The sequence below is a fragment of the Cavia porcellus genome, unplaced genomic scaffold (genome assembly GCF_034190915.1).
Source record: "Cavia porcellus strain 051 isolate PalLab524CR breed Dunkin Hartley unplaced genomic scaffold, mCavPor4.1 scaffold_2, whole genome shotgun sequence".
Taxonomy (NCBI): Eukaryota; Metazoa; Chordata; class Mammalia; order Rodentia; family Caviidae; genus Cavia; species Cavia porcellus.
Window position 1 is genome coordinate 39,698,386 of NW_026947485.1, and position 17,253 is coordinate 39,715,638.

Genomic DNA, 17,253 nt, shown 5'->3' on the forward strand with positions numbered 1-17,253 from the left:
GATCACTTTCAAGGCACAATTATTTTAAAAACAGATACACAGAAGAATATTTCTATAAAAATAGCTTTTTATACTTTATTGAGTTGGACATTTACATGTAACAGTGAAAACAGAGAATTGTAAGGAAATGAAATAAGGATGTATATGTTATCTTTGTGAGACTGTTAGAAAGCTGAGAGGATTAGTATGCAGAGTACAAAGCAAAACAAGCTAAATAATCAATGTACTTCTCCTGTTGTGAGCTTATTTCTTCCATGTCTGTCATGTTAAGGGTTAACAAATATGTTCATGATATCAAAACTACTGGTTAATGATGCAACTGCCTACAGAGGCTCTAACAAATGTATGGAAGTCACACAAATAAATATACAGTTTAGAACTGGAACTGTAAAACAAATTTCTAGCGCCAGTGAAATCTTGGCATACTCTTCTGCTAAACTGAAAGACTGTCTCTTGGTAGCAAATACTATACTGTCTTTTCATAGTTTGTGTTAATTTCATAAATATAACATGAGAGCCAGGTGTGGTGGCCCATGCCTGTAATCCCAGCATTCAGGAGGTAGAGACAGGACTGCTCAGAGTTTAAGGCCAGGCTGAACTACACAGCAAGACCTTCTTAAATAAACAAACACCAACAAACCAACATACATACATACATACATATATATATATATAACTCACCTGGTAGTGTGATTAGAATCACAGAATACTAGTGACATTGTAAACAGAGACTTATCTTGATATTGATATATTAGTTGTAACTATTACCTAAACTCTATAAATAATAAGTATTTTCCTTCAGAGAATGTATAATCTTGTAGCTTTAGCTCTGAAAAAGTAAAGCTGTCTCTGAAATATCCTTCTATATGTATGTAAGGAAAAATTTAAAAATATCTATAGAAATTAAAAAATATTAATAGATGAAATACTGCAAACATTATCTTTACAGTAATAGGATCCAGTTTGTGTACAAATAGTGTCACTGTGCCATTACAAAAACAAAAATTGAATGATGTATGAGAACCCTCGCCATACCCTGAAAGTATTTTTACACTATTATAAATAGCCTGGAGATGGATCACCCAGATAAAAAAAGACATATGACTGTCCAAGATGGGCTTTTCTTAATGAAGATGGATGGAAATATTCAGTGGTTTAACTGAGGGATTGGTAAACTTTTTTTTTGGAAAGGAATACATAAATATTTTTTACTTTGTGGGTCACATGTGGTCTCTCATCCATGTGTGCACACATATAACAACACTGTAAAATGTAAAAGCCACTGGGCATGGTGGCACATGCCTGTAATCCCAGCTTTCAGGAAGTTGAGGAGTTGAGGTAGGAGGATCCATGAAGATTGTTGGGAGTTTAAGACCAGCCTGGGCAGGGCTGGGGGTTTAGCTCAGCGGCATAAGCACCTGCCTTGCAAGCAGGCAGGTCGTGAGTTCGATCCCCGGTACCGATAAAAATGAAAAAGACAAAAAAAAAAAAAGACCAGCCTGGGCTACAAAGTGAGTCCAAGGCCAGTCTGAACTGCACAGGAGAAACTGTCTCAAACAAACAAACAAACAAACAAATGTGAAAGCCACTCTTGTAGCCCATTTAGTTTGCAGGCAGCTATGAAAGTATCTTGGAAGCGAATACATCCTATTAATGGCATGAAGTTCTAAACTCTGATAGTTAAGGGCTGAGGAAGTTCAGAAGTAATGTATAGCCCTATGATATTGGAGAACCATGGATTCAATTATGGTGCCACTAAGCAAGCATTCAGACTAAAACAGATGCAATGCACTTAGTGGAACTCATGCCATATCTCTTAAGAGGTTAATACGTGCTCCTACAATTCAAGTGGCATGAAGCAAATACCTATGTGTATAATCTCAGCACCCTGGAAAGCTAAGGCAGGAGGATCAAAAGTTCAAGAGAAGCTGGGACAACTGCAATTCAATGAGAAGCCTGGAGCTTAACTTTCAGTACCACCAAAAACCAAAACAAAATTTCCGCATATTTGTTCATGTGTGCACTTCTCTGAAGGGGAATTCTTAGTTTCTCTCAAAGGGTCTGAACCTGTGAACCCTCCAAAGCATAATATGAGAACTTTTTCACATTAAGAATTACCACCTCGAAACAAAAACCTTCACTAAAGGACACATATGTGAAAAGCATACATAGGTTTTTTTTTTTTTTTTTTCTTGCCAGTAGAGGAAAATGGTAATACAAACACATAGAAAACCATGTCTTATTTGCTAACATTCTTAATAAGAAAAAGATATAAAAAATGGTATATTAAATCCATTTAAAAATGCTTGAGCCAGGTGTGGTAGCACACACCTATAATCCCTGAACTCGGGAGGCTGAAGTAAGAGGATTGTTGCAAATTCAAAATCAGCCTGGGCTACAAAGTGAACTCAAGGGCAGCCTGAACTGTATAGAGGCTCTGTCTCAAGACAGGAAAAATAAATAAATAAATCAATAAAGGTTCCTGTGGTCTTTTAGATATTGAAAATTGCAAAAACAGTAAATTTTTGCAACTTAGTATAAACAATGACTTTCTCAATAATCATTTGCTTTATAGGAAGATTTTAAAAAAGGAAGGATGGAATCTGTTCTTTCCAACCTCTGGTATATAATTACTTACCAAAACAATGTTTAGAAATGCCACAGTAGCTGGGCATGGTGGCACACATCTATAATCCCAGCACTTGGGAGGGAGGCTGAGGCAGGGTCACTGTGAGTTTGTGCGCAGCCTCAGCTACATAGTGAGTACAAGGCCAGCCTTAAATTATACAGCAAGACCCTGTCTCAAAAAACGCCACAGTACAAACAGAAGTCCACCTAGGAGTCTTACTTCCCCAGTAGTCAAGGCATAAACCAGGATATCTGTCACTATCTCTATACTTGGGAGAAGCAAATAGCATTATACTCAGTTCAATTTTTTTAAAAAAATGGCTGTTTCCTCTTACTAATTAAGTAGTCTGTTCATGTGTTAAACTTTTGATAATATCTACAGATGACAAAAACAGCATTTTTTTCCTACTAAAAACTATCCTACTGCAAACAGGCAGAACATCTTCATTTAAGTACTGAGTTTCCTAAGTGGCCCCAAACCTAAAGGTTCTTCATTACTTAGGTAATTCTGCTAGGTATGGTGGTACCTGCCTGTAATCCCAGCACTTCAGAGGCTGACGCAGGAGAATCATCACAAATTTAAGGCCAGCCTGGTATTATAGTGATTTCAAGGCTAGCCTAGATTACATAGTGAGACCCTGTCTCATGAAGCAGAACAGAAGCAGATGCAAAGAAGAGGATGAGGAAGAAGAGGAAGACAGAGGAAGAGGAAGAAGAAAAAGAGGAAGAGGAAAAAGATGGGAAGAAGACGAAGAGGAAGAAGATGAGAAAGAGGAAGAAGAGGAGGCAGAGGAGAAAGACAACAAGATGATGAAGAAAAGAGGAAGAAGAAGGAGGAGGAGGAGACGAAATTTGCAGAGATCTGTGCAGAACATAATGTTGGACATGTACAGTATTAATTGGCATGACATAAAGACTGAGAATACCTTCATGCACCTCTATTTTCAGCCTGGAATGTTAACATAGTATAAGACTAAAACTGAAAGTAAGCATGGTCTCTCAAAGTCCGAATAGCAACCTAATAGACAGACTTTTTGATCTACGATTTCTATATACCTATTTTTAAATGACTGGGAATAGCTGTTCATTCCTTACGGCAAAATCTTTTGATTACTTTTATCAATGTTAGAGGATAAAATATTGTATCCTTTAGTTCGCAGGAAACGTAAGAATAAATTGATACTTAAGTATCTCCCAAAGCAAATTCTCTAATAATTTATAATTATAGCACTAACCATGACAAAATATTTTTAGAAGTGTTAACGGTACAACTTGCCACAAAATCTCTTGAGTGAAATGCTCAATGTTGCATCAAATTTTTTTTTTTACGAATTCACTGCATCTTTCTTTCTTTCTTGATTTTTTGAGACACAGTCTCACCAGATAGTTCAGGCTGGCTTTGAACTCACTATGTAGCCCAGGCTGGCCTCAAACTTGATCCTCCTGCCTCAGCCTCCCAAGTGCTGGGATTATGTACAACCACGCCGCCCAGTCCTATCACCTGCATTTTTTAAAACAAGGCATTAGAAGACCCAAAAAAGACATTCTCAGGCTTCCAGTTACACATAACTGGTTTCGCTTCTAATCAATCAGCTCGTTAGGTAAAAAACTATCTGCTAAGACCCACAAAACCTGAGCATGATCTGGCCACTACTGAAAACCGTAACTCATCTGAATGTTAAAATCATCACTTGCCATAATGTTCTAAAAGGCAAGATTGGTTTATTTGGTTTTTGTTGAAGGACATTCTGGGAAATCACAAGTTTTATAGAATGCAATAGACCAAGAGTCAATTTGTAGTTACCCACTCAAAGACTTGGCCTGGGCAACAATGAATACTAGGTATCAGATTTCCAAGTTAAAAGTAGCAGAGATTTAAAAAAAAAAAAATTATTCCAGGTAATATTCTGTGATCAAGATATGCAGTTCAAGCTAGATCCTATAGTATTGGGCAGTTTTGTGAAAAATTATTTTGCTTTGCAGAATGACGTACAAACTGTTAATTCAACGGCAAAATGTATAAAAACAGACACTTAAAAAATACGTTTTAGTGGTTAGCTTTTAGAAAATACATTCAGCACAGCTTTAGTGGTGACTGAACCAGAAAAGAAAAAAAGAATTAGCTGATGTGTAAAGAAAGGAACTACCCTAACCATCCCTGAGAGTTGGTGCCTTACCCCAGCCTTTCCTTGCTCTCTTCTGGTGTGAGCTGATCAAAGGTCTTTGCTTCTTCAGCCCCCAAGAAGGCATCATGGTCATAATCAAAACTCTGGGCATCGTCATGAACCTTGTCACTCAGCTGAGGCTCATGATGTACACGGTCCTTCTTTTCTGTAGGCTTGCTCAAGGCAAAGGCTGTGCACAGGGACAGGCACATAAGAAACTGTCGCAGGTCCATGATCAGATCTTAAAAGAAAACAAAAGGTGGTTACTATAGAGGCAATGTGCCTAAGAATTAAACAATAAGTCAAAGCTCACATTCCAGTTAAACCACTAATTTGACACACAATTCTATGCAAGTTATCTGTATTACTCAAAATTAGTACTTCACACATAAAGTATGGTAGACTCAAATTCTCTAGTGTTTTTACACAGAAAATCTTTACCAGTTGCCTTCATCTGACTGTAGACTGATGGGAATTTTATAACTACAATATCCTCTTTGTAAGTAGAGTCTCCTTAAAGGATATTAAAGTAGAATCTGTGGTCAATTTGATAAGAATTAAAAGTGAAGGAACCATAATTGAAATTCTGACTTCAAATCCTTTATTTTTTGTACTGTACCAGTAGTCTGGCCTTGAAACTTGGCTAGTTATTAAAATCATGTAAGGAAGCAATAATAAGTTTCCCCCATGGATTTAGAATCTCTCACAATGAATTCAGGTATCTGTAGCTTTAGATGCTTCTAAGTGATTCAGAATATCACCAGATCAGGAAGCAATGAAAAGCTCAGCTTCTTTGATCTGCGGCACCAACTCTGCCTTGCATATGCTAACTAATTTTGAATTACCTTCAATCACCAACCATCCAGAAAGACTGGACAACACTTTCTTCATCTTTCTGTATACTTCTGTTTCCCAAACTTGCCCAAGTATAAGAATCATTTGCATTACTACCTAATTAGGTACCAGGCCCTACTCCAGACCTCAGACCCTCTGCAGTCACAGGTAAATCTAATGAACAAGAACAAGGCAGGAACAACTTTACTGAAAAATGTGACCATCTTGGTTACTTTTCTCTCATTGCTGGGGCAAAATACCTAACATCCAAAAGGAAGGAAGAAATGGTTTATTTAGCTCACTGTTGTGGAGGTTTCAGCCCTTAATCAACTGGCTCCAAGGCAGGCTGGCATGGCACTGGACAACACTTCAAGGCAGCAGCCAGAGCAAAAGGAGAGTAAGAAAGTCTCTTTTCCTCTTATATTGTTTGTGGCCACCCCACCCCCAATCAGGGCACGTGTGCCCTCAAAGTAAGAACCCCAGCTCCCTGCTGAGTCTCTCAGTTAAACTTCTAAACTCTTAAGTTCACACAATGTATCAACAATAACAGTGACTAAAAAACTGCAGGAAAAAATAAGTTAGAAACTTGTTTCTGGGATAGGTATGCAAAGTGCGTGCCTAGCATGGACAAGGCCCAGGCCCTGAGTATAACTCCCAGCAGAAAAAACACAAACAAAAAAAACACAACTTGCTTAACACACTCTAAATACCTCACAATATTATCCAGAGAGTTTTTAAGACCTTGAAGGACTAAAACGTGAAAGTCATGGGGCTGGTAGGGCATGCCTATAATCCTACCTATTTGAGAGGCTGGGCAGGAAGATCTCATCTTTTAAGTCACACTGGGTAAAGTAGAGAAACTGTCTCAAAATAAAAAAGGCCTGGGGCTGTATAGTACCTCAGTGTCCCGAGTTTAATGAAATAAATCAATGTGAAGGATTTTTCTAGGTTTTTGTATTTTAATTAGTCTTTCATCAGTGGAATATAAACTCTAAAAGTCTATCATTGAAAATGTTTTGCAACTTCATATTATCTCATTCATTTCCCATTATCCTCAATGCCAAGTAATTGTGAATGTGCCTTTCTTTGCAGACGTCATCAAGTTAAAATAAGGCCATACTAGTTCAGGGTGGGCCCTAATCCTAAAACTGCTGTCTTTATAAAGTTAAGGGAAATTTGGATACATAGCAGAATGGGGATAAAAAAGGTATTGACTGAAATGATGCATCCATATGTCAGAGAATACCAAGGACTTCTGACAACCACCAGAACCTGGCATTAGGCAAAGAAAGATCCTCCCCTTGAGCCCTTCCAGAGCATGGTCCTGCTGCCACCTATGATTTGAATTTACAGTTTCCAGAACTGTAACAAAGAATGATTTTCTGTTCTTGTAAACTACTCAGTTTGTATCAACTTGTGCCAGCAATGCCAGGAAAGTAATATGAGTAGAGTTACACTGTATCACATGAAAGTTAAATGTATTCGCTTATCTCAGTCTGCAGATTAAACCAGCTAGACTTCACCTTTCCCGGACAGAACCAGTGGAACTAGTCTAAGTGCTTGCATTTTACATGTAAATACTTATAAAAGAAAAAAAAAAGTAAGAAAATTTTTAGCAGTTTCTAACTCAGAAGCTCTCAATTCAGACAGAATCCTAGAACCACTATATGGGATCCTGCCTCAACATTTTGGGAACTAGAATGGAGTGAACTGTACCAGGAGATGAGGAAATTAAATATGTCAGTATATTACACATCTTTCAATGTATATATTTTCCTTGTACTCCCTCCCCCAACAAGTCAAATGAAGTCATACTGTACTAGCTTGGATTTATAGAGCCTTCTGGGTTAAAAAAAAAAATTATAAATGCTTAGCACAGGTGATGGTAAATGTGGTATATAAAGACTCCTTAAGAGTAAAGGAAAGTGGCCAGGCATGGTGTTGTACGCCTTTAATTCCAGCACTCAGGAGGGTGAGCCCAGGCTGGGTAATACAGCAGTTTCTTTTTTTTTTTTAATTCAACAGTTTCAAAAGACTGTTTCAAAACAACACATTAAAGCCAGGTGCAGTGCTGCATTTGTGTAATCCCAGCACTCAGGGTTGAAGCAGGAGGATCCTGGCGCAAGCAAAGCTAGACTGGGCTACATAGTGAGTTCAAGGCCAGCTTGAAGTACATAGCAAAATCCTGTTTCCAACAAAAAGGGGTGAGGTGCTAGGGATGTAGCTCAGTACAAAGGCCCTGATTCCAATCCCCAGTATTCTCACCCTCAACGAAGATGCTGGGCGGGTTGGTGAGGCTGAGGCAGCAGGATCGCCATGAGTTACTAGGCCAGACCTTATCTCAAAAAAGCAAGCAAGCAAACAAACAAAAATGTACTGCACAGTGTTGCCTGATCTTTGTTAATGATCACATTCTCGTGATTGCCTTCTTGTGTGTATTACTTTCTAATTTAAACAATATTTCAAAAATTCTTTCAATAGTAGGTGGCAAATAATTTCAAGCTATTTTTCCAGACTGAAAAAAGAAATTTAAAGAAACATATCTATTTTAAAGATATATTGTGTCCTTTGAGACAGGGTCTCACTATACAGTTCAGGTTGGCCTTAAACTTATTTTGTAGCCCAGGTTAGCCTCGAACTTGCAGCGATCCTTCTGCCACAGCCTTCTGAATGATGGGATTATGGCCTTGCACCACCATGCAGGGCCAAGACATGTTATTTTTATAGTAAACACTGTTCTAGGCCAGTATTGGCAACCCTTTTATTTATTTGTTTCTTTTCTTTCTCTCTCTTTTTTTTTAAATAGTAAGACAGGATCTTACTATTTAGTCCAGGTCTGCTAGCACTGTAGACAAGTAACACTGTTGCTGACCCTTAATAACTCAGCTGATCTGTCAAATCAGATGGCTAGAAGAGAAAATTAGAGGGCTGGGGATATGGGTCATTGGCACAGTGCCTGCCTGGTAAGCACAAGGTTCTGAGCCCCATTCTTGGTACAAAACAAACAAACAAAACAAACAAAACCAAAAAAACAAGAAAACAAAAACAACACCTCTCCTCTATCGCAAAATACAAATAATTCTCTATATAAATAAAACTCTAGAAACAGAATACGTTGTTGGTGTTTGGTGATAGGAATATCTATAATGTTGGAGGCTCACAGAAAAAAGTAAAATAGTCACTGCAACAAAGGATTTCCCATATTACTACTCATAAGGGAACTGCACATTTAGAAAAGTTCTACAAGTGGTTTATTACACTCTCAGAATAAAATACAACATAAAACATTTACAATTCTTGCAAACACCAAATATGGATAAATGCTGAAAAAAACTTTCACGTGGAAAAGATACTGTAGACAATTTTGAGACATTCAGTATATATGCAATGTGTATATATAACAGACTTTGTGGCTTAGAGGAAAAACTACGCTTATGTTTGAGGCTTAACATCTTGATTCAAGGATACAAGAAGAACCCAGAGACAGTAAAAGCCAACTAGTTGGGCTTTATAATGTATCCATTTCTCTTCCCTCTCCTTCTCAATGAGATGTGAAACCCCCACTGCTGTATGTTCCTCAAGAGGAACTTCTCAGGGCTCCACCAAGCCAAATTAATCTTTCTCTGACTCTGCTAGTTCTTTAAGTTTTCCCTCTGTTATTTTACTCCCCATATGTGTTTGTCTACATTGCTCCTTCTGCTTCCTTAACATGCACCTTAAAATGTGGCTATCTCACCATTGATGAAATGGCCTAAAATAGCCATAAAAGACCACCTGATGACCAAATACAGTGATCTACTATCTAGTTTTCACATCTGCAGTAGCCAATGAAAACTCTGGCTGAGGATATGGCTCAATGGCACAGTGCCTGCCCGGCAAGTATGAGTTCATGAGTTCAATTCCTAATATCCCCCTACCCCAAAAAAGAAAAATCTGCACTTTAAATAACTTGTAACTCAAATTTCAAGTTTAAGCCCTACCTAGATAATTTGGTGAAAACTTCTCTCCGGAAGTATGTCAGTACAAAGGTGCTGCTGGGTTCAATTCCCTGCACATGCACAATAACAAGTCTTAAGAGGCTGGGGATGGGGATGCAGCTCAGCAGTAGAGTGCCTGACCAACAAGTGTGAGGTCCTCAGCCAAGTATGATGGCATACCCTTCTAATTCTAGCACTTGGAGGCTGAGGCAGGAGAATGGCTGCAAGTTGGAGGCCACCCTGGGCTGCACACTGAGCCCAGGGCGGCCTCAACTAAATGGCAAGGCCCTGTCTTAAAAAAAAAAAAAAAAAAAAAAAAAAAGAAAGTATTAGGTCCTGGCTCAATCCCTAATTTTGTATCAAAAAATTAAACATAAAACCTCTTTGTGGCCACGTATTCATATTTATCAACTCCTAGCAAATAAATCTTTAACAATCTTGTTTTATGACTATGAATATACACATTACAATAAAATTAGGAAACAAAAAATATCAACTGAACTATACTAGATTTATCTACAAAAATTTTCCAGAAGATACAAAGGATATCCTTGCAAGACAAAGGACATTTTGTTGAGGAAAGATATGAAAAGCAACAGTACAAAGTAAGTTTTTATGAAGAACATTAGCAGAGTTATTTTTACTTGTTTTTTTGGTACCGTGGATTGAACTCACAACTTCGTACTTACCACGCAAGCACTTGTGCCACTGAGCTAAATTCCTGGCCTTGAGTTCATTTTTGAAGCCTTTTTTTTAAAAACTGGGATTTGAACTCACAACTTTCTGCTTGCCAGGCAGGAATTAGAAACATCAATCTACTGATAGAAAAGCTAAACGATCCTTCTCATTTCGTTACCCCAGCATTCTTCATTTATACTTAAAATCGACAATCACATATGTAAGTTAAAAATGTCATCCTTCATGGTTTGATGAAGGATATGATATTGACAAACCACTTAACATTTCTCTAATGACAGTGAATGTTTAAGTTCACTAATACATTCTTTTTTTTTTTTGTCTTTTTCCTTTTTATTGGTACCAGGGAACGATCTCACGACTGCCTGCTTGCAAGGCAGACGCTTCTGCCGCTGAGCTAAATTGCCAGCCCTAGTTCACTAATACATTCTGTCATTGACAATGACAAACTATTACTCAACCTTTATTAGTTTTATAATCAAAGAAACCCAGAACAAACCAAGTTTTTCTGAATATAGAACCAAAAACTGTTTTGGAAGGGAAAAATTCTAGAATTCTGGAGAAAAAAATTTTCTTTTTCGTTGATGAAACTTTAATATATAAATTAACATAAGAATGCTGTGCAAAATGTAGGGAAACCCTCAGTACTGTGCCATGTACCTGCAATCCTAGCATTAGGGAAGCAAAGGCTGGAATGGGATCATCACTGTAGGTTCCAAGCCAGCCCAGGCTACACAAGCAGACTCTGTCTCAAAAGCAAACAAACAGTATAAACAGCAGCTTTTTATCTACTTAATTGTGCTGTGTATGGATAACATGCATGAGGTCCTCGAGAGTTTGTAGTTAACTTTAGCTCGCCTTTCCTTCAGTGCCAAATGTTTATGAGTAATTTTAGGTTTCCAAATGAAAAGACCCATTTACTCTTATCACTTCAGTTAGAAGTGATCTGTATCAAGTCTGCTACATGGTATAGAATGTGTATCACTACATAATAACAATCATAGTCTAAATTGTCTCCTTAATGCCCCAACAGATTATACAAACAATGTCAACATCTCAGCTAATATGATTATTATACTTCTGCAGTTCCTAATCATTATCTTGGACTTTTTAGATATCAATACATTTTACTGGATAAATGAGTGGTACTTGGCAGCAATGTAATTCCTGTCTATCTGTGCTCTCCAATCCTCAGTTCCTCTCACTGCATCTGGCTAAAAGTCAACTACAGGAAAAAGCTATCAGCTATCTTAACTTGAATACATAAATTGCAGTATTAGCAACATTCATATTCAAGAGAGTTCATAGAGAATCTAGGGCCTTATGGCTTACCAAGCACTTCCAACAGCTGTACCTCTGTCCCTCCACATCTCTGACACATCCATCTCATAATAAATCTGTGCCACAGATGGTGATGAGGCTCAGTAGTACAGCTCTTACCTTGCATTCACAAGGCCCTGGGTTCAGTACTGAGCACCACACACACACAAATCTGTGCCAGATGTCAGATGTGTTTGCATACATCTGTGATTCCAGGACTGAGAGTCAGAGGTAGAGGCAGGAGGATAGCAAGTTTGAGCCTAGTTGGGGCAACTTACATATTCCTCGCAGGGAAAAAATGAGGGGTGGGAGGGGGGCTGGAGATGTAGTATGATGTGAAGGTGGGGGTTCAATCATCAGTACAGTGCCCCTCATCAAAATCTGTGCCAATACTAACGCTCTGATCTCCTCCTATACAGGTACAAGGTACATAAAGCTAGCAGTCATGGGGGACAGCTAGCAGTAAGTATCTCTTGATACATCACTGTATAAATGGAAGCAAACAATGACTGAGAATGATGCAACACTGATTTTAAAGCTATAGTAAATATCATCCACTCAGACATACTCAATTTTTGTAAGCTCATGTTTCTTAGTTATAATTTTTAAGCAAACAAACAAAACCCCCAAACTACCGGAAATTCTTAAATCATTGTAAAATGATTTACAGATTAGGACTTGGCAAATTCATCTTCTCTACATCAATAGTACAATTTATGGGTTATCTTTGGTTTTTCAGGTCGTAACCTGAAATTTTTTAGTGATGACCATCCTATACTTTGGTACTTGGCTAAATCTTCAGAATGAGGTCAAACATGCATTTGTCTTAAGTCAAGTTCCATATTACTGCAAGGATTAATTTATCAAAAGCTCCCAAGGTTCTCTACCTCCATCTTCAATAAATAAATAAGATTATTAGAACGCAAACAAATCGGAAGCAAACCATATTACGGATTCATTGACAATGACTTTATGGTTCATCCAGGAAGTGAATCTGGTTCAGTTCTCAAAAATGCTGTTTTGGGACCTTACATATTTAGAAATTCAGATCAAAGGCCCAAAAGTTCAGTGGGACACCCATGGAGTTACTGCCTTGATGCAAAACAAGCTTTCTAAACTGCAAACCACTCAATTCTACTTTTCATTATACCAGCCGAGGGGAAATAAATTCATTGCTAAACACAGCAGATCAAAAATCAAAACCAGGATCTGGGGTTAGAAGCAACAAAACATGATTTTTTAAAAAAGCAATTCCCTATTAAAGCTTTTAAAATTGTTTTCCGTTGCTTACTTAAATATTCTGATAAACACAGAAGCGCGAACATCTTGACTTTTATTTAAAATTTACAGAACACACTTTAAAAATACCACATGGTGCTTTCATTCGTTCTTTCCCCTCTCGTTCCCACACCCTTAAGTCAGAGCGCACGACTTTCTTGGCACAGACGTCCAGTTCCCGGGATGTGGCCTCGGGGCGGGGCTGGCGGATCCCAGCAGGCCGGTGAGCTGGACGTAGCGGGCAACGCTCACAATAACCCTACCCCAATGCCCTCCGACCTCCAGGGTCAAACAAAAGTGATCAGTTCGTATAAGGGACCCAGCGGCGGGCCCGGGGACAGGGGACAGGGACAAGCCAGGCACAAAACAGTACCCAACAAGACGAGTGGCTGGGAGCCATGGCAGAGCGGGACGCAGCCCCGCCAGGGCCTTGCGGGGGACGCGGGGAGCCGATGCAGGCCTGACTGCGCGGCCAAGGCCCTGGGATAAGGCTCAGCTCCCGGGCCTTGGCACCAGCAGGAACACGGGCCGCGAATAAGGAAAGGCCATCCTGCTCCGGGAGCCAGGCAGAGTTGCAGACAAAGTGAATAAGGACAAGACGAAGGTGAAGGGGCTGAGCGCCACGGTACCTACCTGTCCCGGTGTCGACACAGCCCAGGATACTGCGGCCGCTGTTCACCCTAGGGCTCAGCTCACGCGTTCAAGCACCGCCTAGCCGGAAGCGGCCCATGGCCCCGCCTCCATCCGCTTCGCCATCGCCTCCCGACCAATCATCAAGTAACCCGCCGCTGACGCACAGTTTTTCCTAGCAGCCATTGGCCCTTCAGTCGTGTAGTCGGGATAGGCTGGAAAGCGCCACGTCCCCGGGAGCGCGCTAAACTGCGTGGACCGGATTCCCGCCCAACTCTGGTCCCCGGGCCTGTGCGGAGGGCTAGCCACAGACCCCTGCTCGGGCGGAGTGTGGGCGCGGCAGTCTGACCGCCACGTCCTCGTTCACGGCGCGTGACTACCTACACAGGGCTTCTCAGATTACCATGCTGGTCATCTTTATGTCCCCAAATCTGGCCGTATCCGTCCGTCACTGCCTGCAGTGAACCATCCAACTTCGTCCTCCACAACGCTGCCGCCGCCCTGAAGAGAGGTTTGCCGGAGGCGCTTGATTAGCAACGGTCCAGCCTTCAGCTTGGTCTCCCACCACGCCCTTCACGTATCTTGTGCTCCGGGCCATCATCGCCACCGCATTTCCCACCAGCTTGTCCTTTCATATCTCCAAGGGCTTGGTTTACCAAGTGGTCTCTGCCTGGAAAAAGTGCTTTCCTAACGTTAGTGAAGGCCAGCGGAAGTCCCAGTTTGGGGTCAGGAGTAGTTGCCCAGGCCTGGCTTCCTAGTGTTTAGGAGGCTAAGGTAGGTTTGAGGCTAACCTGGGCTACATAGTCGGCTACAAAGTCGTTATGGATTGAACGGAGAGACCCTGTCTCAACAGCAACAATTAAAAAAAAGTCTCTGTTGGATGCTAGCTCTAGAAGTTTTACTGACCCCATGAAGCATAATACTTCCCTTATTTGCCTTCATAGCACCTTATGTCTTCAGTACCCTGCCAAATCTTGTTTTATAACATTGCTTCTCCAGCAAATAGTCAAGCTCTGCCTGTTTGTATCTGCACCACTGAGTTCCTGCCCAGTCAAAGTAAATGTTTAATGTTAACTGAATGGGTGAAATGCGTTGCATGTCCCAGATTTAAGAGAAACACAGGAAATGATTCACCTGTGCATTTTAGTGTCATGAAATTAAAATAACTTCAATCAGAGCTACTATGTTTTCAATACAAATGATAGAGACCTGAGTTCTTAGCAAGTAAAGACTAGTTTAAGACCTAAGTACCCAGTCCATGAGAGAGTTGAATACAAAGCAAATTGTTTACTTTTTAGTGCCAAGATGAAAGAATGCTTGGGGCAATGCAGAGGACAAAGGAGTGTCAGCAGTCCTTGGAGGTAGTCAAGAGAGGGCTTGCAGGAAAACTTTAATTTAGGCTGGACTAAGCAAGTCCCATTTCAGAGAAAAAAGCAGGAACAAGGTCAAGTAGGAAGCAGAGGAATACACAAATGTTCAGGTCAGGTAGGAGATGAGGGAAGTCCAAGAAGTAAGGAAAGCAGGGATAGCACAGATAGCATGTTTAGATTGGGAATGGAAGATCGTGGCCATCTGAGGGGCCTGAGTGGAAGGTTCTGGAAATTTCAGGTTTCCCTTGGAAGGTTTTTAAGCTTGTGGCTGCAGGGGTGGTGATGATGCTGAAAATGGTTCTTTCAGGAAGGTGCATCTTCTAATAAGGATTAATTACAAAGCAGATAGTAGCATAAGGTATTATTGAAAAACTTGTTAAAATGCCTCCTTGAGCCAGGAATTTAGCCCAGTGATGTAAGCACCTGCCTTACAGGGGTGAAGTTGTGAGTTCAATCCCTGGTAAAACCCCACCCCCCCGCCATTGCCTCTTTGAAATCAGGCACTGTAATAGGTACCAATGAACCTGTAAATGTGGAGGGCATCATCTCTGCCCTCAAGAAACTACTGAGTATTAGGAGAGCCACTATTCTGGAAGTGTCTTAGAAAAGGCTGGACAGGTGGTGGGACTGCTACAGTTAGGGCACTCCAGCCCCAAGATTCCTTCCAGATAAGGGCCTGTTCTTGTAAAGGGACAGAAATGGAAATGAATTCTCATTATGTGAGATTTTAAAGTAGAAAAGCAATTTGTATGTCTCAGTTAAAAACAACAAAAGAGAAACCTGCTTATGGTGGTACACAGCTATAATCTCAGCACCCAGGGAGGCTGAAGCACAAGGATTGCAAATTCAGTCCCAGCCCAAGCAATTTAACAACCTAGAGAGATCCTGTTTCAAAATAAAAAATTAAAAAAAAAAAGGTTGGGGATATAGCTCAGTGTGATGGCCTTGAGTTCAGTACCTACTACTGGGGGAAAAAAAATCTCAAAACTAGGTCATCAAAAGGGACTAGAGACTTGAGAGAGAAAGCATGGAATAGCTATTTAGCAGAGTGAGCCAATGAGGGGAATGTAGAATGACTCTTAGGCAATACTGAGGGCCTAAGGTTGTAATTATGACTTTGAGGTATACTGGTTACATAGGTCATGTAGTTTTCTACAGGCAAATTCAGCAGTATAGTACAGACATGGAGTTGGTAGACAGCTGGGTTTAGCCAAGTGAACAGAAGAAAGTGAAAGAGACCCAAAGATGTTAAAGTGCATGCAACAGAGTATGAATAGTAAGACTGATGACAGAATCTAAACCAGAGGGGATGCAAATAATGACATATGGAGAGTGGAGGTAGAGATTGTAGGGCAGGTGGGGTTGAAGGGTTACAGGCTCAGAGGCAGAGGAGGTGATATAGCTGGAGAATGGAAATAATGGGGTAAAATACCATTATTTTAGTTATTAATGTTAAGTTAATAATATTATTATATTAATATTAAGTTATTAATGCCAAAATCTAGTTAAAACTAGAGGAGTCAGAGGTTAAGAAAGACGGGGCCAAGAGTTTAAGGAAGAACGCCAGGGTACCGGCAGGGTCCATGTGGACATGAAAACACTGGGTTAGGACATAACACAACCTTGGCGTGATGGTGATTTGGGAGCTGATATTTGAGCCCTCTAGCTGTTCTAATATAAAAACTTCAGTAAACTGTATGGAGTGCTGCATGCTTGTACTCGGGAGGCTGAAGCAGGATTGCCTCAATCTCTGGGCTACACGGTGAATTCAAGACCTGTCTGAACTGCATAGTGAGACCATGTCTAAAATCAAAACAAAACAACAACCACCAAAACCAGGCATGGTGGCACATGCGTGTAATCCTAGCACTTGGGAGGCTGAGGCAGGAAGGTTCCTATAAATTTGAGGCCAACCTGAGCTATATAAGCAGGTTCAAGAGCAGCCTGCATTACGCATCAGGCCCTGTGTCAAAAAAAAGAACAAAGTTAAAATAAAAGGCACTTCAGTGATAACAAAGACTCACCAAACAGATCTTAAACCACAGCAAAGCATCTAAAAGAATTTTAAAGTGAAAGTTGGCCAACTGTTCTGAAATAGTCTGAATTTTTTTGAATGTGAAATACAGTGTTGTATAATTTTTCTTTTTCTTTTCTGATAGGGCCTTCCTATGTAGTTCAGGCTGGCCTCAAACTCACAGTGATCCTCCTGCCTCAGCCTCCCAAGTACTGACATTACTGGCATATACTACCACATCTGGCTTGCAGAATTTAGGCTGACATAGTTGGACCATCTAACAGACACTTCTTAGAGATCCTTTTCATCTGCAATTTAAGAGCCTCTAGTTTACCTATACC

General features: G+C 40.3%; 1 protein-coding gene across 2 annotated transcripts in view; it reads right to left on the reverse strand.

Moving 5' to 3' along the window:
* Nucleotides 1–13,679, reverse strand: part of Calu (calumenin) — a 29,855-nt gene extending 16,176 nt beyond the window's left edge. For both annotated transcript variants that reach the window (XM_003475174.5, XM_003475175.5), the window contains exons 1-2: nt 13,532–13,679; nt 4,806–5,034 (exon numbers count right to left, since the gene is read on the reverse strand). In XM_003475174.5, the coding sequence (XP_003475222.1) occupies nt 4,806–5,026 (221 nt within the window). In that variant the 5' untranslated portion in view covers nt 5,027–5,034; nt 13,532–13,679. The remainder of the gene's footprint in view (nt 1–4,805; nt 5,035–13,531) is intronic.
* Between the last annotated feature and the right edge of the window lie 3,574 nt (nt 13,680–17,253).